The 20,915-nt window shown below is 40.9% G+C and overlaps 1 protein-coding gene across 2 annotated transcripts in view; it reads left to right on the forward strand.

The window, feature by feature from the left end:
* NUDCD1 (NudC domain containing 1) overlaps positions 1-20,685 on the forward strand; it is a 188,342-nt gene extending 167,657 nt beyond the window's left edge. For both annotated transcript variants that reach the window (XM_089664447.1, XM_089664446.1), the window contains exons 9-10: positions 8,148-8,307; positions 20,247-20,685. In XM_089664447.1, the coding sequence (XP_089520573.1) occupies positions 8,148-8,307; positions 20,247-20,539 (453 nt within the window). In that variant the 3' untranslated portion in view covers positions 20,540-20,685. The remainder of the gene's footprint in view (positions 1-8,147; positions 8,308-20,246) is intronic.
* Positions 20,686-20,915: the final 230 nt, after the last annotated feature.

Consider the following 20,915-nt stretch of genomic DNA (forward strand, 5'->3'; position numbering starts at 1 on the left):
TAATCACACAAAAAAAAAAACCCTGAATGAATCAATTTCATTCAGGTAAATGCTTGCTTATAGCAAAGTATATCTTTGCTATAAGCAAATTGTGTAAAAAAAAATAAATAAATACTGATCACTTCCCCAAAGTAGTACAGTGTTACTATGGTAACATTATACTACTTTGGTCATAGTGAACTATGAAAAAAATTTAATAAATTAAAAATTATTTTAAAAAAATTATTTTTTTTTTATCGTACTGTCACCATTCAGTGTCCCTGATCACCGCCATACCAGTTATATGATGACACTCTACTGCACTGGTGACAGTATGTAAAAAAAACAATTGTGAAAACATTTTTATCATTTCTTCATTTTCCAAAAAATTATGACAAAAAATTTCAACTTCAAAAAACTTGCCATGCCTCTTATGAAATACGTTGGATTGTCTACTTTGCAAAAAGGGGTCATTTGGGGGATATCTGTACTGTTCTGACATTCTTGGACCTCAAGAAATTAGATTGGCCGTCAGAACTTCAGGATTGATCAATATTCATAGTTTGTGAACTCTATAACTTTCCGACAGACTAAGTAATAAATACTAGTTTGGGTTATTTTCACCAAAGACATGTAGCAGAATACATCTTGGCCTAAATTTATGAAGAACAATTATTTATTTGCAAACTTCTATAACAGAAACAAAGAAAAACGTGTTTAATTTTAAAAATTTTCTGTATTTTTTTTGTTAATTTAGCAAAAAATAAAAACCCCAGTGGTGATTAAATACCACCAAAAAAAAGCTCGAGCTGTGTTAAGAAAATGATAAAATTTTAGTTTGGGAACAGTCAGGGGCGGACTGACCATTTGGAGACTCTGGTACTGCCCGAGGGCCTGGGGTCAGTAGGAGGCCCCATGAGATGCCCCTGGTACCTTTTTCATAGGCTTTTTTGAGTTTGGGCAAGGACACAGGGGCCCCATGATCCCCTATTGCCCGGGGGCCCCATGAGTTGTCAGTACGCCCCTGGGTACAGTGTTGTATGACCGCACAATTGTCATTCAAAATGTGAGAGCACTGAAACCTGAAAATTGCCCTGGGCAGGAAGGGTGTAAAAGTGCCCTGTATGGAAGCGCTTAACGTACCACAGTGCCATACCACAAAAAATGGCCTGGTGGGGGGGGGGTAAATCTTCTGGCGGTCAAGTGGTTAAAGGAAATTAAATATTGACTGGATGGCTGGATAATGTCAAAATACAGGAATTCATTTTGAGAGATATTTTAGAGCCTTAAAAAGGAACCTTACACTGGAAGATATGCCCAAAAAAGGCAAGCCGAGGGTTACCATCTTTTAACCCCAGGGCTTTTGCTTTCTCAGAGCTTCCAGCAAGGAGAACAGTGAACAGCACAGTGTTAATGCCACCAAATCCCATTCCCAATCTCCTGAAACTAGCTGTCAGGGGCAGCAGTACCCTAGATCTCACATTTTCAATATACAGCTATGCAGCAGTAGGCATAGAAGTGCCTAGGTATCCGCACATACAAGGAAGTGCACTGTCATATCAGGAGAAAATCATGTTCAGTCCTTATCTGTGAGCTTTTTTCTGGTAAGTGAATTCAAATGTTGAAGCCAGAGGTTCACCTTGACAGCCTGGCAAGTAGCTTTTCAGAAGTGTCAGCCTCCATGTTTTTCTCTTGATGGTGTTTTGTTTATTTTGTAGATTTTTACCTTTCTCACTCTTGATATCCATCTCTACGCTTTGCTAGATCAAACTACCTTTTATACACCATTTGCATGAGCTAAGTTTCTGCCGTGCCTAAGGAGAAGTCAAGCTGTCAAAGGAATCATCTATAGAAAGAACGTTGCAGTATTTCTTTTCATCACCACTGTCTCTGACAATTAATATTTAATTTGAAAAATGACATGCAGAATGACACTTAAAAAGAACACAGGCAATGTAATTTATTCTATAATTCTCAAGTGGACATTCCTGGGTTTGAGAGGCTTGAGAATGTAGGGTATGGCTCTCCTGAAGAGAACGCTTCCGTTACATGCCAGTAGCCAGTCGTGATTTTGTATATATTTTTCTTTTAAAGGGAAATTTCTATTTTATTTTTACATTTTAATTCTTTATATATATATTATGTGAAAGAGATCCTTGCACTCGAATTGCAAACCTGTCCTGGTGAAGCTGAAGGGTGCAAAGTTCAACAAGTTGTAGTCATAGAACACTGGCTGGCAGGGCTGGATCTAGCCTAACTGACCTGGGGGTGCAGTAAAAAAAATTAAGGGGCATATTGTCAATAGTGTGACTGAGATGCAGGGAATCTGTATTCCCTGTTCACTCAGCACGGTTCTGTACCACTGAACCCAGAAGTAACGTCTGACAGGTAGTGCAGAGGTGGTGCAGGAGTGAACAGGGAATGCTAGTATGTATCAGGCTGTCATTAGATTAAGATGATTAAACAGAACCTGTGGCCCCTGGTGTCACTTTGAGTCCCTCCTTACATCAAAAATCCTCATCAGAGTTCCCCCTTACATTGGACTTTTTATAAGGGGCCTCTTATATCACTTGTTCCCATCATAGGGCCCCTTTACATTATTATACAGGATTTATATAGCACCAACAGTTTGCGCAGCGCTTTACAATATAAAGGGAGACCATGCAATTAAAATACATTTCAGTACATAAGGAATAGGAGGGCCTTGCTTGTGGAGCTTACAGCCTAAAGGAAGCTGGAGGTGGTACAAAAGGTGATCGCTGTAGGCGATGATCTGATGGAGGTGAGTTCTAGGTGAAGATGGGGTAGGCTTCCCTGAATAAATGAGTTTTCAAAGATCGCCTAAAGGCAGACAGGGTGGGAGCTGACCAGACATACTGCAGCAGGGAGTTCCAGAGGATGGGAGAGACTCTGGAGAAGTCCTAGAGGCAAGCGCGGGAGCAGGTGATGAGGGAGCTAGAGAGCAAGATGTCTTGGGAGGAGTAGAGCGGGCAATTTGGTCGATATCTGCAGATGAGGTTGGTGAAGTAGTTGGGGGCAGTGTTGGGGATGGCTTTGTATGTTTTGGTAAGTTTTTTGAATTTTATACATTGGGTTAGTGGAAGCCAATGAAATGATTGGCAGCGAGGGGCAGCAGTCGCTGATCAGTTGGTAAGGTGTATGAGTCTAGCTGCAGCATTCATAATAGACTGAAGGGAGGATAACCTGTGTAACGGTAGACCTGTGAGGAGGGAGTTGCAGTAATGTAGGCGGCATATAACCAAGGCATGGATATGGTTTTTTATGGTGTCATTGGTCAAAAAGGGGCGAATTTTGTAAATGTTGTGGAGGTTGAGGTGGCAGGATTTGGCCAGTGATTGGATGTGGGGCCCAAGGTAGAGGTCCTCATCAGAGTTTCCCCCCTATATCTAATTGCCCCCTCTGAGTGCCCGTAACATAATTTCCCCCCCACCAGAGTCCCCCCCTTGGTCAATTGTCCCCATAAAGTCTCATAGATTAATGGATGCACTCTAAGAGATCTGGGGGTGCACAGCTAAAATTTTGGGGTGACACAGCCCACCCCAGCATCCCCCTAGATCTGGCCTGTTGGTTAGCATTTCAAAGAGTATATCAAATAGATTTTATTTTTTTTTCAAACTTTGTTTTATAGAAAAAAAATAAAAAATCAAATGCATGGTAAAGGATTACAAGAGCACAATGGGTTATCTAATCATCATTTTATTCTACGGGTCTCTCTGCTTTCAGAAAATGTATAATGTTTTCATGTCTTAAGTAATAATTAAACCTACAGTTGTGTCCAAAATTATTCAACCCCCACTGAAATTGAGTGTTTTGGCCAGTTTGACATTGCTTTTGATCATTCAGTCATCTTGCTTACATTTACATTAAAGAGGCACTTGTAGGTCAGACAAATATAACATAACAGTTATAATGAAATAACCACAAATGTCTTTTCTGTGCTCACAGCATTATCAGTTTTATTCAACCCCCAAGTGACATTCAATCTTAGTACTTAGTACAGCATCCTTTTACAGTTATAACAGCTTTTAAACGTGAAGCATAGCTTGACACAAGTGTCTTGCAGCGATCTACGGGTATCTTCGCCCATTCTTCATGGGCAAAGGCCTCCAGTTCAGTCACATTCTTAGGCTTGCGCACTGCAACTGCTTTCTTTAAGTCCCACCAGAGGTTCTCAATCGGATTTAAGTCTGGTGACTGCGATGGCCACTCCAAAATGTTCCAGCCTTTCCTCTGCAACCATGCTCTAGTGGACTTGGAGGTATGCTTGGGATCATTGTCCTGTTGAAAGGTCCAACGTCTCCCAAGCCTCAGGTGTGTGACGGACTGCATCACGTTTCCATCCAATATCTCCTGGTACTGAAGAGAATTCATGGTACCTTGCACACGCTGAAGCTTCCCTGTACCTGCAGAAGCAAAACAGCCCCAAAGCATGATTGACCCTCCACCATGCTTCACAGTAGGCAAGGTGTTCTTTTCATCATAGGCCTTGTTCTTCCTCCTCCAAACATAGCGTTGATCCATGGGCCCAAACAGTTCTAATTTTGTTTCATCAGTCCACAGAACACTATCCCACAACTTTTGTGGTTTGTCCACATGGCTTTTGGCATACTGCAGTCGACTCTTCTTATTCTTTGGAGACAGCAAGGGGGTACGCCTGGGAGTTCTGGCACGGAGGCCTTCATTACGCAGTGTGCGTCTTATTGTCTGGGCTGAAACTTCTGTACCCACATCTGACAAATCTTTTCTCAGTTCCTCAGCAGTCACACGGGGACTTCTCTCCACTCTACGCTTCAGGTAGCGCACAGCAGTCGAAGTCAGCATCTTCTTTCTGCCACGACCAGGTAGCGTTTCAACAGTGCCCTTTGCCTTGAATTTGCGAATGATGCTTCCTAAGGTGTCTCTTGGTATGTTTAACATCTTTGCAATCTTCTTATAGCCATTGCCCTTCCTGTGAAGAGAAATCACCTCTTCTCTTGTCTTCCTGGACCATTCTCTTGCCTTCACCATGTTTGTAACCACACCAGTAAATGTCTAGAAGGAGCTGAGTATCACAGTCATTTTAAAGCTGCCTAATTGGTGCTTATTATGCTTGATTGCTGCTCGGTGACATCCACAGGTGTTTTCAATACCTGATGGAAAGCACCTGTATGAACCTCTGTTCTTCAGAGTGGTAGTCTTTAAGGGGTTGAATAATTGTGGCAATGAAGAAACCACATAAGAACCATTTACTACTGTATTACATAAACAATTGATGTCATTTTAGTTGCATTTGGGTAGTTACAACGTCCTTGTAGGATTTGATTCTGAATACAATTCCAAATGTACACTATAGTCCCTAAACCCCTTTACAGCATTGGGGGTTGAATAATTTTGGACACAACTGTAAAATATGCTTTTAAATGTGTGCAAAAATGGGGGTAAATGGCTCTTGCTCCGTTTTACGGCCCAGCTCCTGATGCACATATACTCCTTTTTTCACCTACTCCCACTGCTCTATTCCACTACAGTCCTATCCCTGTTGTCATGCCCTCCATCACATGACAGCCCTAAGCTCTGAGAGTGCAAGAACCAGAATAGTCCAGTCTTTATAGTCGTCTTGTAGCTGTGTGTTTGGGCCCATAAACTTCTATGTAAAGCTAGATAAACAATTTAAACTCTTCAATAAAGCTGAACAAACCTGACTTTTTTTGTAATTGCATTTACTGAATTCTCTTTTTTCTTTTTTTTTTTTTTGGAAAGACAAGTAATGGTTGATGTTTAATGTTGATAAATGTTGCGTTATGCATTTGGGGGCTAAAAATATGCATGCATCATACATACTAGGGGAGGTACAACTGGGATCCGTGATGGAGAAGGATTCGGGAGTTCGGGTAGATTATAAACGTAATAATGGCATGCAATGCCAAGCTGCGGTTTCCAAAACAAGCAAAATCCTCTCTTGTATTAGGAGGTATAGACTCCAGAGAGGGAGAGATCATTTGGCCCGGTACAAATCATTAGTAAGATTTTATCTGGAATATCAAGTTCAGTTTTGGGCACCAAAACTATTATTGGGGAGAAAGTGCAGAGAAGGGAAACCAAACTGATAAGAGGCATGGAGGAGATCAGCTATGAAGAAAGATTAGAGGAACTGAATTTATTCTCTCTTAAGAAGAGATTAAGGGGGGATATGGTCAACATGTATAAATACATAGGTGGTCCATATAGTGAATTTGGTGTAGTTATTTACTTTAAGGTCATCACAGAGGACAAGGGGGCACTGTTTAGTCTGGAGGAAAAGAGATTTAATCTTCAAATACAGAAAGGCTTCTTCACAGTAAGAGCTGTGAAAATGTGGAATAGACTCCCTCAAGAGTTTGGTTCTGGCCAGCTCAGTAGGTTGCTTTAGGAAAGGCCTGGGTTCTCTCCTAAATGCATACAATTTAACTGGATACTAATATCTATAGATAATGTTGATCCAGGGAATATCCAGTTGCTGCTTGGGGAATCAGGAAGGATTTTTTCCCCCCCCGCTGGAGAAAATTGGATCATGCTTTATTAGGCTCCATGTACACGGGACGCTTCTGAACGATGGAAACTGACTGCTGGAAAATGTAGGTTAAAAAACATCTGTTTAGCCGTATTTGCATACTACGTTTATGAGCATTTGCGTTTAGAAGCGTTTTTAAAAGATAACCTCGGGAGACCTTACAAAATGCCCAGAATGCACTGAAAAACAGTAAAAAATTAATAATTTCAGACATTTTGAGAGCAATAGAGAGAGCAGAAGCAGAGAGAGCAGTATTTGTTGAGATTAGCTGTGTTTTTTTTTTCTTTTTGAGGTGTTTGGATGTGTTCCAGCTCATTTCTGTGCAGAAATTATTGCAGCAGTGTCTAACATACTTTCTTTCTTGCGAAACCTCAAAGTCTGGTGTACCAGGTTCCATTTGAATACTGGGAAAACGCTTTGTATGCATTATTCATGATGAAAAAATGCTCTGGACAACATCTGGAAATGGAAGAGTTAAAATAAAAATTTCAAACGCATTTAGCTGTGTTTACAAGCGTTTGGCGTTTGAAACGCTGATAAAATCTACTCCTGAATGCAAGTTTTTTGCGGTAAAAAAAAATGACTGTAAACTCAACTGCCTGTAAATGACGATGTGTACATGGACACATAGGAAAACATTAGGGAGAGTTCAGGGGCTGCTGAAAAAAACGCTGAACATCTCCTAAACAAATTTATCAGCTGCAGTGTACATGAGCCCTTAGGGGTTTTTTGCATTCCTCTGGATCAACTGTGGGTATTGGTTTTCTGTGCGTGTGTGTGTTTTGCTGTAAATAGCAAGGAAGGTGCCTCTAAGGCTGGCCATACGCTATACAATTTTCTGTCCAATTTCTGCCCAATTTCCTTTAGATTTACCTTCAACTATGTAGTGCAAGAGCCTGCCTAATTGGATACAACTGAAAGTGTTATTAGGTTTGACCTCCTATTATATGGTTTTTGGTAAATCTAAACCAAAAATCTCAAGAAAATTGTATAATGTATGGCCAGCCTAAGTGCAGTATGCAGCAGTTTATTGAATGCATTTCACTTGCTGAAGGCAGAAAGACCCCAAATAAAAATAACAACTGAACATAGCTGCAGTTAGAGCTTTGCAAAGTATCAGAAAGAAGGAAACACAGTTTTTGCTAATGTCCATGGGTTCCAGATGTCAGGCAGTCATTGCCAGTAAAGGATTCTCAACAAAATATTAAAAATGAAAATTTTATTTATGATTATATTCATTTGTCCAATTACATTTGAGCCCCTGAAGATGGAAGGACTGTGTATAAAAATGGTTTCAGTTCCTAAAATTTGTACTTGATATTTATTTTCAACCCCCTGAATTAAAGCTGAAAGTCTGCACTTCAAATTCATTTGGATTGTTTTGTTTTAATTTATTCTGGGGGCCAAAAGTATGAAAATTGTGCCTGTGTCCAAATATATATGGACCTAACTGTGTATGTATACTGATTTAGTCCCATGTTAGATTTGCATTTGGAAACTAAGCTGGGACACAGATGACAATAAAGACATAAAAAAAAAGAAAAAGTTGTTGGCTAGATACACTTTAAAGGTTAATCATTGGTGTTAATGGACCATTTGTTTTTTGCTTTTGTTTTAGGTAAACCTGGGCAGCAACCAGTTTCTGTTTTCATCAGTAGTGTCCCCAGAGCTGATGCCTTGCTTTTCCTTAAGACATGATGTGGATGCACTGCTCTGGCAACCACGTTCAGCGCCAGATGATAATTTGTGGGAGCATGCTGCTACATTCAACGCACTTGGTAAGTGGATCGTGACACTGCTGTCCAAATTAGAAGAGGCACTATACCTTGACATTTAAAAAAAAAAGGGAGAATTCCAGCCCAAAACAGTTTTTATGAGTTTGGAGAGGTAAGAAACTGAAGATTTTATTGCTCTGTATCCCCCATGGGAATTTTTCTCTTGTTTCACCTAAACGGGAGGTAAAGAGACTCTCCAGCGGAGACACATGCAGGAATTATAGCAGTTTTTTTTAGTAAAGTGTGGAAGGATTAGAACCTTTTCTCAAGTTTTTGTACCACTTTGAAAAGATTTCACTTTGTGTGCCACTTTGAAAAGATGTCCTTAATTCCTGTTTTTTTCATAAGGGGACACAGCAAATAAAATGTGACTAACTACCATCCTTGCTCCAATGGTAGGCTCAAATGTACGTTCTTCAGTCAGCCGAGTGCATTTGAATAAATCCATATGCCACTAACTTACTTTTGGTTTTAGTGCCATGTGACTCTTCTTGGGGGTTCCCTTAGACTAAGCAAAGTAACCAGTTCCTCATTGCAAAAACTCTTCACCCTAGGCCCTAGCTAGCAAATAGGATCAGACTAATACCATAAATTGCCTTCGTGCATTTGGGCGTGTGACGGAAGCGTAGGCAGGACAGAACACACAAAGAAGATGGGGAACACACAAAGCTTTATTGAACTATGAAAGACACTCAATCAGGACAGTTCATGGCACTCCGTGACATGCGGCCTGTAGGGACACCCACGGTAAGCGGGCTCACGGAGACTCAACGTGACTTTGGTGATGGGGTCTGACCTCAGCACAACCCCCACACAGCTTTCTAGGGACAAGATCAGGCTCACGGGGACTCAATGGGACCTTGGCTGTGGAGTCTGGTTTCAACACGGCTCCCACACAGCTTACTAGGGACAACATCAGGCTCATGGGGACTCAGCGGGACCTTGGCTGTGGAGTCTGGTCTCAACACAGCTCCCACACAGCTTACTAGGGACAACATCAGGCTCACGGGGACTCAACGGGACTTTGGCTGTGGAGTCTGGCCTCGGCACAGCTCCCACACAGCTTACTAGGGACAACATCAGGCTCACGGGGACTCAGCAGGACCTTGGCTGTGGAGTCTGGTCTCAACACAGCTCCCACACAGCTTACTAGGGACAACATCAGGCTCACGGGGACTCAGCGGGACCTTGGCTATGGAGTCTGGTCTCAACACAGCTCCCACACAGCTTTCTAGGGACAACAGGCTCATGGGGACTAGGCAGGACCTTGACTAGGGGGCTGACCTCAGCACAGGTCTCTGGCTGGTGGGCCTGGCCTCAGCACAGCTCCCACACAGCTTTCTAGAGACAACAGGCTCACAGGGACTCAGCAGGACCTTGACTAGGGGGTCTGACCTCAGCACAGCTCCCACCCAGCTTTCTAGGGACATCGGGCTCACAGAGACTCAACGGGTCTCTGGCTGTTGGGCCTGGCCTCAACACAGCTCCCACACAGCTTTCTAAGGACAACAGGCTCACAGGGACTCAGCAGGACCTTGACTAGGGGGGCTGACCTCAGCACAGCTCCCACCCAGCTTTCTAGGGACATCGGGCTCACGGGGACTCAGCAGGTAGCAATGGCTCACGCACTCAAGGGGGCAGTCCAGGTAGCTATACCCCAGGCACGCCATGGGGCGGTTCAAACAAGGGTACTCTGAGCACACAATAGGGGTAGCTTATGACAAGGGTGGTCTGAGCGCACACTAGGGAGAGTTCATGACAGGGGTGGTCTGTGCATACAATAGGGACAGTTCATGACAAGGGTGATCTGTGCGCACACTAGGGACAGATGCTCAGCAGCAGGCGACTTCCAGGGGGGGTAGGCGACTTGCAGGCACTCAGCAGCAGGCGGCTTCCAGGGAGGTAGGTGGTTTGCGGACGCTCGGCAGCAGGCGGCTTCCAGCCAGGTAGGCGACTTGCGGATGCTCAGCAGCAGGCAGCTTCCAGGGACAAAGCGGTCAGCAGAGAGCTGTGATCCTCGCCGCAGGGGTCCCCTCCCTCCATCCTGTGCAGCCTGGCTTCAGAGGCTGTGTGCAGGATGAGGATGGGGCGAGGAGGGGGGAGGGTGAAGGCACACCGTGACAGGGTGCTCTTCAAAATAAATGGCATTGCAACTTATTTTACATACATTAATGCGCTTTGCAATGTGGACTTGTAAATTCGCCCTTAATGTGTACACTGCTTCAAGGTGCCTATTTATCCTTCAGTTTTACACAGCATATGAGAGTGGAATCTATTATAGGACTCATGCATATGATCACCTGGGGCCATGCAGACGTGCATGGGTGTACATGATTGTGTGTGGGTATACCCTGGTGCTTGCATAACCCATGCATGCGTATAGATGTAAAACCCCAAACACAGACATTGCAGACGTCTGTATGAATGAGCCTTTAGTATTAAAGAGATGCTGTCATGAACTTTCCATGAAAGTATTTGCATTTACTATCAATGTGTCTTTGCACGTGCTAAGGAATTTATCCACTCCAGGAAGAGTTGAATCCCAAATGAAGCTGCAGCCCCTCCTTCTCTCCAGCCACAACATAGCCCTCTCCTCTTATTGGAATGTCTAATTGTTGTCTGTTCTCACCAAGCTGTTCACTTCCCTACATAATCTTTTATGGAATTGAGTGACCGCTCTGAGTCTGCTGGGGTTGATGACACCATATCCAAGATGGTGGGATGCAGCAGAAGTCTCAGGGTGTGGTTGTGATGTTTACATAGGGAAGGATATTAATAAAATAACCTGCATAAAATACCTTACATGCGCACATAATTTTATGGAAGATTTACGGTCAAAATTAATAGTCTGGCGACAGGCTCTCTATAAATAAAGGGCAAGCTTAGTTTGCTATACAGGTCTCCCGAAATCATTCCTATGGTGCATATACAGTCATGGCTGAAAATATTGGCACCCCTGCATTTCTATCAGATAATGCACCACTTCGTCCAGAATATTGTTGCAATTACAAGTGTTTAGGCATTCTCGTGTTTATTTATTTCGTTTGTATTGGTATGGCACAAAAAAGTGGAGAAACGAAAGCTAAATCTGGCACATTCCACGCAAAACCCCAAAAATGGACTAGATAAAATTATTGGCACCTTCTCAAAATTGTAAGAAATAATTGCATTCCAAGTTTGTGATGCTCCTGTAATTTGTAATTAAACTCACCTGTATGAATTAACAGGTGCTGACAACATAGAATTCACACCGGCAACCAGTTGTGAAAAATTGATTCAACCTTTCTGTTGTGTGTCTCTGTGTGCCACATGGAGCATGTAGAAGAGAAAGAGCAGCAAAGAATCGCTTGAGGATTTGAGGAAATAAATTGTGGACCATCTCAAGATTACAAGTCTATCTCCAGAGATCTTAATGTTCCTGTATCCACTGTGCGCAATATGTGTCATACCAATGCAAACAACAGAAATAAACATGAGAATGCATAAACATTTGTAATTGCAACAATTTTCTGGGTGAAGTGTTGCCAATATTTTTAGCCATGACTGTAAATGGGAAATCGAAAAGAGATCTGAAGGTATCTTAGGTAGGAGCTGTGTGTGTATATATGTATGTAATTGTGTGTGTGTGTGTGTATGTGTGTATATATATATATATATATATATATATATATATATATATATATATATATATACACATATAAAATAGCATTTTATAGCTCTACCAAACCATCTCAGATGTATGTTGCAACTTTAATGCTTAAGCAGATAGCAGTGGTAGTGATAAGCTGTTCCTTGTTACAGTATCTGGTCATTAAGCAAGTTATTCCGATTTGTTTTTCATGTTTGCCATGTGCAACTTAGACATTTCACCATAGACTGTCTCGATTCTGTTGCTTCATCTCCAACTATCTGCTACCATCTGAAAACGAGAGGAAAGTGTTTACCGTGGTGTGAAAACAAGATTGGTGTTGTGAGGTGCTTTGGATAATAGGACTGCTGTGTGGGCCTATAGCTGAATCATGCCACCGTTTAATGAAGACCATCACCCGTAACTAAACTCCACTAATGGTCATGGTGTCCCATAGAAGGTTCATCAGAAGCTGCTGAATCATTTTAGGATATTCTTTTGTTTCTATGGCAACAGAAACCTAATAGAAATGAATTTTCCTGAGCAAAAAAAGAAATATATACAAATATTAATATCAGTGTAATAGCTTGTTCTTTATAGCCATGATGCAGTCTGATCTGACCCTATCATTTTGTAGATTAGTAGCACAGATTAATTTGTGTATAGATGTGTCATTTTAACGTGTAGCAGGCAGAGCACAAAATGTTCTGTCAATAAATATTGGTTGACAAGCCAGAAAAGAGATCACTGAAATGCTTTTAGGTCAGATAAACATATTTGCACTGTTGAAGAAACTATAAGCAGTCATATTTATTAAACTACCAATAGTTTGCCATATATACACCCTTATTATGAGTGTTATTAAAACTCTTTGTTATTACAACTAAGGTCATAAGTCCTTCTCATATACCAATAAGCTTTCATTTTTGGTTGCCATTCCGATGTGTGCCTACATGTTCATTTGTAAGTTAATATAAAAAAAAAGCACCAGGCCAAACACTGAGAGACCATAAAGAGTTAATTCTGTAATCATACATCACAGGACACAGCGGACTTAATATTCATGACTACTTGGGTTATGCTACTACCTTCAGGTGAATGGGCACTGTCCAGGCATAACTCCTTCCAGTTCATCTAAGGCTCAGCTTTTAGCTTGTGTCCTTAGTTGATGTCTCTCTGAAGATATCCTTTGGTGGGCTTTAGTTCCTGATCTATGGCCTTTTCTGAACACCCCTATGTACTGAGCCCACTATTAGAATGCGGTCTCTTGATTGTGGGTTCAGTGCCCAAGTGCTTGCTTTTCCAGCCTGTCCGCTGCAGTGAATCCTCAAGTGGCTGTACCTTCTCTTCTCTGCAAGCATCCTGTGTCTGGACTGCCTTGCTTCAATCAACTGTGTATCATGTACAAATACTACTACTCCAGCTACACTGTAAATGTGTGATATTGTTTTAACTATTAAAATTCACCAGTATTATTACATCTGCACCCTCTCAGCTGACACATCTAACAGGACTTTATGGACTTGAGCTGTTTTATGTGGTAACAGATATTGTTACCACATTGTGCTCTGCTTTTTTGGACCATCCTTGGATGTCTTTACCCAGAAGGTGACTGTGAGGAAAAGCCTGTTCCTACCTCTAAAGAAGAAGGCAAAGGTGACAGGTGAGAAAGTGATGCTTGCCTTCAAAATCAAACAAGAAGTTTGTAAGTAAGCCCTGGGATCTAAACAGAAGCCCATACCCCAGTTTCATAAAAAGAACTGAAGAAGAAAAGGAGAGGAGAAAAAGGCGCCTTCTAAGTGCAGTATCCAAAATTATATTTAATGAACTTCAGTTAAAAACACTTACAGGATGACTAATATAAAACAGCCCATCAGACATAAGTAAGGGTGCACCGCCAGATTCCACAGCCTGCACGTCCCTTGGTCATGAAACAAGGCTACACGCTCAGAGCCCATAGCTCAAGAGGCCATTTGAAGGAGCAGTGGACTTCGAGCGCGTAGCCTCGTTTCCTCTGTGGTGCTGTGCCTTCCCCGCCCGATGAGAGCATTCCACGCTGGTTCCAGGAACCTCTAGGTTCACTGCAGCTGCTTGAGGCTCCTCTTCCACCTACAGTGATCACATCTCATGACCAGGGGAGGTGTAGGCTGTGTAATCTGGAGGTGTATCCTTACTTATGTCTGATGAGCTGTTTTATACTTCCTGTATGTGTTTTAACTGAAGTTCATTAAATATCATTTTGGATACTGCACTTAGAAGGTGCCATTTTCCCCTCCCCCTTTCTTCTTCATTCTTATAGCTGGCTCACTCTGGGAAGGCTGCCACTTCATGCCACATAAAATAAGATGTATGGACTGTCATAGGCTTATTATGGACTTTCTTTAGACACCATGGTTATTTGAAAGATCATATGTTCTTCTGTATACTGATAATTCTGTATATATAAAAAGAACTGCACCCACAAGTCCTCCAGATCCAGAGGCACGTGCTCTTCACCTGGTGGGTAATTGCTTTGCATCTTCAGGGGGCTTCCTGGCATCAATGGATATGCAGGATGCCTAACTATGCATCCCACTTTTCTGGCATCACCAACCGTTTCTGTGATTCACAATAGAGGAACACTACTACCAGTTTGTGGTGTTACCATTCGTCCTTCTCCAGGGACGACATAGTGTTTACCAAGTTGTTGGCTGTGGGGTACCTGGAAAACTTGCTTCTCTAGGAGCAATTGGCTCAGCAGCTGGCATCAAATATCCAGCAGATGGTACAGCTCTGTTAGCTGTAAACAACAAGCACATACAGGAATAATAAAAATGCTCAATTTTAAGAGAGCTAATTTTCCAAGGCTGAGAGCTGCTCTCCAAAACTTAGAGTGGGAGGGAATATTGGCATTGATGAACACAAAACAGAAATGGGAGTTCTTCAAAAAGACTGTGAACACACTGTAAAATATATTCCCATGGGCAACAAGTTTAAAAGGCTAAAATCCAAACCTATGTGGCTTACAGCCAAAGTTAAAAAAGCTATAGATAATAAGAAAAGAGCTTTTATTAAATATAAAAATGAAGGAACGCTATCATCATTTAAACATTACAAAGAATATAAAAGAATATGCAAAAAAGAAATAAAGGCCGCAAAAACTGAAAATGAACAACAGATTGGAAAAGATGACAGGACCAACCCCAAAAAATTCTTCAAATATATTAATAGTAAAAAGATCCGGTCCAAGCATGTAGGCCCTTTACAAAATAATCTAGAGTGGGTGACTGGGGACAAAGAAAAGGCAAATTTATTAAATACCTTCTTCAGCTCTGTGTATACAAAGGAGTATGGGGGAGCTCTTGTCCATAATGGGCATGGTATTGGAACAGCTCCAAATGATCCACATTGGTTCACAATTAATTATAGACCTGTTAGTTTAACATCTATGGTTGGGAAGATACTGGAGAGTTTAATAAACGGCCACATAGATGAACTCTTGCTGGAGAAAAATATTTTAAGCAACAGACAGCAGACTCATGAAACGTTTGACGTCAAACAGATCTGATTTCTTTTTATGAGGAGGTGAGCAAAACCTTGGACAGAGGGGTGGTGGTAGACGTGGTATACTTGGATTTTGCAAAAGCGTTTGACACAGTTCCCCACACACGGCTAACGTGTAAGGTAAAGTCTACAGGCTTGGGAAAATCTGTATGTAAATGGATAGAAAACTGGCTAAAAGATCGTATTCAGAGAGTAGGGGTTAATGATTCACACTCTGAATGGTCTAGGGTTGTCAGTGGTGTACCCCAAGGTTCAATGTTGGGACCCTTACTTTTTAATATATTTATAAACAATATAGGGTCTGAGATTATAAATCCCATTTCAGTCTTTGCAGATGACACCAAGCTGAGCAGTGGAATAACGTCCTTACAGGATGTCTCCAACTTATAAGCTGACCTCAATGCACTGTTTAATTGGACAACTATGTGGCAAATGAGGTTTAATGTTGATAAATGTAAGGTTATGCACTTGGGGGCAAAGAATATGCATGCATCATACATACTGGGGGGGGGGGTACAATTGGGGGGAATCAATGGTGGAGTAGGATCTGAGAGTTCTGGTAGATCACAAGCTTAATAATGGCATGCAATGCCAAGTTTCTAAAGTGAGCAAAATCCTCTCTTGTATTAAAAGAGGTACAGACTCCAGAGAGAGCGATATCATTTTACCCCTGTACAAATCATTAGTAAGACCTCATCGGGAATATGCAGTTCAGTTTTGGGCACCAATTCACAAAAAGAACATTGGGGAATAGGAGAAAGTACAGAGAAGGGCAACCAAACCAATGAGCGTCACAGAGGAGTTCAGCTATGAGGAAAGATTAGAGGAACTGAGATTTACTCTGAAATAGTGCACCGCTAAACAATAAAAATCAAAGTCATGCAACCAACTATACCACAATTATTAAATGAAATAAATGTATATATAAATAAAGTGTTCAAACCAGTGTGAACTGTGGTCAAATAAGTGACCTAAAATCAGTTCCAAAAACTAAACCAATGTGACATATCTCTATTATATGAATAATATTACAACCCCTATTCATATGATGAAGACCCCTATATGTAGGGGATATAACACAAAAGGTGATTGGTGCCAATGTGACCAAACTACAAATCACACGAAAAAAACACACAAACATAAAATCTCTAATAGTCCATAAATATTCAAAAAATGGTGCTTCAAACAACAAAAAATCATGCAACGTGACAATGGTGGCGATATCCGTGAAAGTGTCAGTACACTTCTCCTCAATGGCTAAATTGCCCCTCACCTTCTTTAGGCGACCCAATGGGCCACTTCACTTTCAGGATCACTCCTGGATCCTACTCCAATCCTGGCTGGCAGTATTCCACCTGTAGTTCCTCTTACAGGTATTACTTAAGATACTCCAGGCCTCTCAGGAAAGGTGTATCTGCTAAATACATTTATCACCAATAGCCATGGTGAGAGAGAGATCCTCCATAGTGTAGTAATTTTATATATAAATCTCCTTTATTACTCAAACAAATGCCCACTTACATTTAAAATGTATAAAAACCGCTTTGCAACCTCATGCCTGGATGTACTGCATTGGTTAGGGATATCGGGGTGTTCCAAGATCCATGCCGGATGTGCGTTGCCGCGCACTGGAAGCTGCGTCACAGCGAACCTACACGTTATGTCACTAGACCATGTGACTTCCTCAGGAGTACCATATTCCTATCGGGTTCCAGATGACTACTAGTGCCCTTTTATATTACATACATAATATTATACGTCCGGTGAGTGCAAGCACACCTTTTTTTTCCATATCACGGAAGTCACAAGCACCTTATTACCATTGATGCAAGTTTAATGGGAATGATGGATACCTTCCTAATTTGGGAATATTGACGCAACTTTTGATTATTTATGGACTTTTATATTTTTATATTAATTTATGTGTTTTAAGTGGTATTATGAGATGATCACTTTTTACGAATAACTGTCTTCATTAAGACACCACATATATTTCACTTACCAGCGCATAACTTTTTTATCACATTTTTATCACAATTTCACTACAATATTTAATAGAGCGCTGCATTTTGATTATTTATTCATTAATATTAAGTACCCTATATCTTGTGTTTATATGAATTTATTTGTTTATTTTAGAACATTTGTTAGATTATATTATCTTTGGTAGGGCCAAATTGACATTTGTTTCACCACAGTGGTGAGAAAATTTGGAAGAGCAAGATGGAAACCAATTTTTTAACAGCGTGTACAGTTTTCATTCTGGAACTTCCAATTCATTCCAAAATCAAATGTTAAAGTTAACGAAATTTTAAAATGTTCATTCACCTGAAGGTAGCAGTGTAATCCAAGTAGGCATGATTATAAAGTATCCTGCATTCTGTGATATACTCTCAAGAAAATAATTTTCCAGGTAAATCAAAAGTTCTAATTTTATAATAAAACATCAAAAAGACAAGCCAAAGTGATCTAGGAGTTCTAAATGAACCCCTTCAACAGGGATGATGATAGATGAATAGATAAATATAATTAATGAACAAATAAGTTCTGTATCTCTCTTATTGAACAAAACGTACCTATTCTTTTTCATAAACTCCCAGAAACCTTGTACACTTGTATACCGTGTGTATCTTGACTTTGAGGTCAATCTACTTTAAGATCCAGAAGCTCCTATTTTAATTTCTCAAATTTTTAGGTCCTTGTCTTGTTGAGGAGTGACATCGTTTATAGGTATTGTTTTCATTTCATGGTTTGATCTTTGTAAACAATATCTAATTCAAGCATTGCTTGGGATGCCTAAACAAGTATTGGGCATGTAGGAGATACTTAAAAGGTGACCATATATCTGAAAATTTGAAGAGCTTGTATTCACATACAACACATTTATGACTTGGTTAATCTCTGTGCAAGTGGATACTGAATAGTTCCCCCTTTTTGGGGAAAAATGCAATGGATTTGTCACCTGTAGGCAAGTCATGGTCCTGGCAGGGCAGCAATGTGATTAAGTATGCATAAATATCTTGCTGTTCTTGGTGAGACTTTTTCCAGTCTATGGCTACTCATAGTCATCACTGGGTCAACTATCTAGGTTTTGGGGTTGCAGTATTGTGTACTTTAGCACAAACAGCTCTTATGTTTGATAAGATAAAGCAATCTAAGGGTAGAGGTAGCGTCAGGGGTTTGGTGATGAGAGTTAATATATATGTTGTGGTTTAAGAAGTTTTTATAATGTGAAGTGAGAGGGCAGGTTTAAGGATTGAGACAATGCGGGTATCTCCCATCTGTTTTTGACCACTTATTCTGTCAACCTGCCATGCATTCAGATGCAGTAACATCCAAAGAGCATCTCTAGCACTGAATGTGGTCTTTGAAATGCTCTCTGAATTTAGATTTTACCGGCTGGTGGTGATATAGAGGAAATATAAAATAACTTTTTACCTGCATATTGTAGTGTGTGTGGCTGTCTTGAGATATTAAACTTTCTCTAACACAGCTGCTGTGTAGGTAGGTGATTATTTAAAGGGTGGCATTTGCGTTCAAGCAGGGTCACTAATTAGCTGCCTCTACCTAGATACCCCACCTCCCTGTGTCTTTTTAGCAGTGTAGGTTAGAAGGCCGAGAGTGATTTTGAAAATGCCTTTAGCTGAGTAACAACGAGCAATAGTCCTCTTCCAGCTCAGAGTTGAGCCACTTTCATTACCAATCAGCTGCCAGAGTATTCAGAGGAGTTTGTTGCTTCTGAATACTAAAAGCAATGTACTGTGACATTCGCAGATAGTGTTACTGTTTGTCCCATAACAGAAAGTAAGCTCTTATTAAAAAAAAAAAAGAAAAGGTGGTTATTAAAGCGAATGTAAACCTTAATTTTTCTCCCCTAAAATACTGTATAAGATGTTCTAGTGCCCTGGTCTGTGTAGTGGTTTTGCACAGAGTGGCCCATTACCTCCTATTCTGGGGTCCCCCTGCTGGAACTCCCCACTTCTCTTCTCATAGTGCCCTCAAGAAAAGCCTTTTGCTATGAGGGCACTCATGTGGGCATGGTCCTGAGCTGGGCTGTATACATCCATAGACACATCCAGCATGGCTTGGCCCCACCCCCACTCTCTCCTCACAGGATTTGATTTGGCAGCAGCAGGAGTCAATGGCTCCCACTGCCATCAAAGCCCCCTGTGAATACAGGAAGAGGGAAGAAGAGCTGCTGTAGACAGAACAGCGCTGGATCAGGAGAAGACTCAGGTAAGTGTTTAAGAAGAGGGGGTGCTGGAGGATACATTTAAGGTAAAACAATCTGTTGCCTTTAGGACTACTGTAAATACCACCCAATGAAAGCACTATTTGTCCAAACAAAATGATCTAAAATTCATTTGGGTAAAGTGTTACATGATTGAGTTAATGATGGAGTAGTTGTCAAGCAAATGATCACATCACAGAAAACTCAAAAATGCTGTTGTAATGGAGTATTTACAGGCTAGTACTTTCATTGTACATGGTGTTCTTTGAAGAATGAATGGTCACTTCATTAAAGAGGTTTCATTAAAAAAACCTTCATTGAAGGTTTCACTTCATTAAAGAGCTCTTAACAACTTTTCAAATCTGCATAAACCAGTTTTTAGAATGTCACATTATACAGCACAGTGTGTATGTATATTATATAAAATATTTAAATATATATACATATATATTATTCTGCTGACTGTTGCAGCAATGGTGCATTTTAAATGAAGTTAGGGAGTAGACTTTTTGTCATTATTTTTTTTTTTTTGTATTCTAGGTTATGTTCAAGCATCAAAGAGAGACAAGAAGTTCTTCACTTGTGCTCCAAATAGCTCATATGCTGCCCTGTGCGAGTGCGTGCGCAGGATCTTTATCTACCGCCAGCCCACTCCAGTGGCCACCGTATTGTACAACAGAAAAGAAGGGCGCCGCGTAGGACAGGTTGCTAAGCAGCAGGTAGCGAGTCTGGAGACCAATCATCCTATCTTAGGCTTTCAAGCTTCCAATGAACGGCTATTTGTTCTAACCACAAAGAAATTGTTTGTAATAAGAGTAAACAATGGCAGTTAATTAGCCGTCTCCGCTTACCTTTCATCTCCATTCACCACCAACCAAAATACTCCTACAGAAGCGTTTTAAGTCTGCCGTCTATGCTGGAGCATGATTCAATTTTTTTAATGATTTCTACTTATGGGTCAATAAAATATTTAAATCCATCTCCATGTGTGCTTTTTAGGTGCCCTTTCTAAATTATTGTGCAATCTTTGTATTTCCTATTCCCAGAATAATGGCCTCATGTGAGGTTCCTTCATGGAAACAATTGTGTGTGTGATTCATACTTTAGAGCTCCGTGTAATACAGAACAGTTGTCAACGTGAATCAACGGTCATTGTGGAGGATACTTCTGAATCAAAGATTCTCCCTAGAGTACTTACAGACTAGATGA

This window comes from Staurois parvus, unplaced genomic scaffold (assembly GCF_062004578.1).
Source record: "Staurois parvus isolate SC_StPar_1 unplaced genomic scaffold, SC_StPar_1.0 ptg000047l, whole genome shotgun sequence".
Taxonomy (NCBI): Eukaryota; Metazoa; Chordata; class Amphibia; order Anura; family Ranidae; genus Staurois; species Staurois parvus.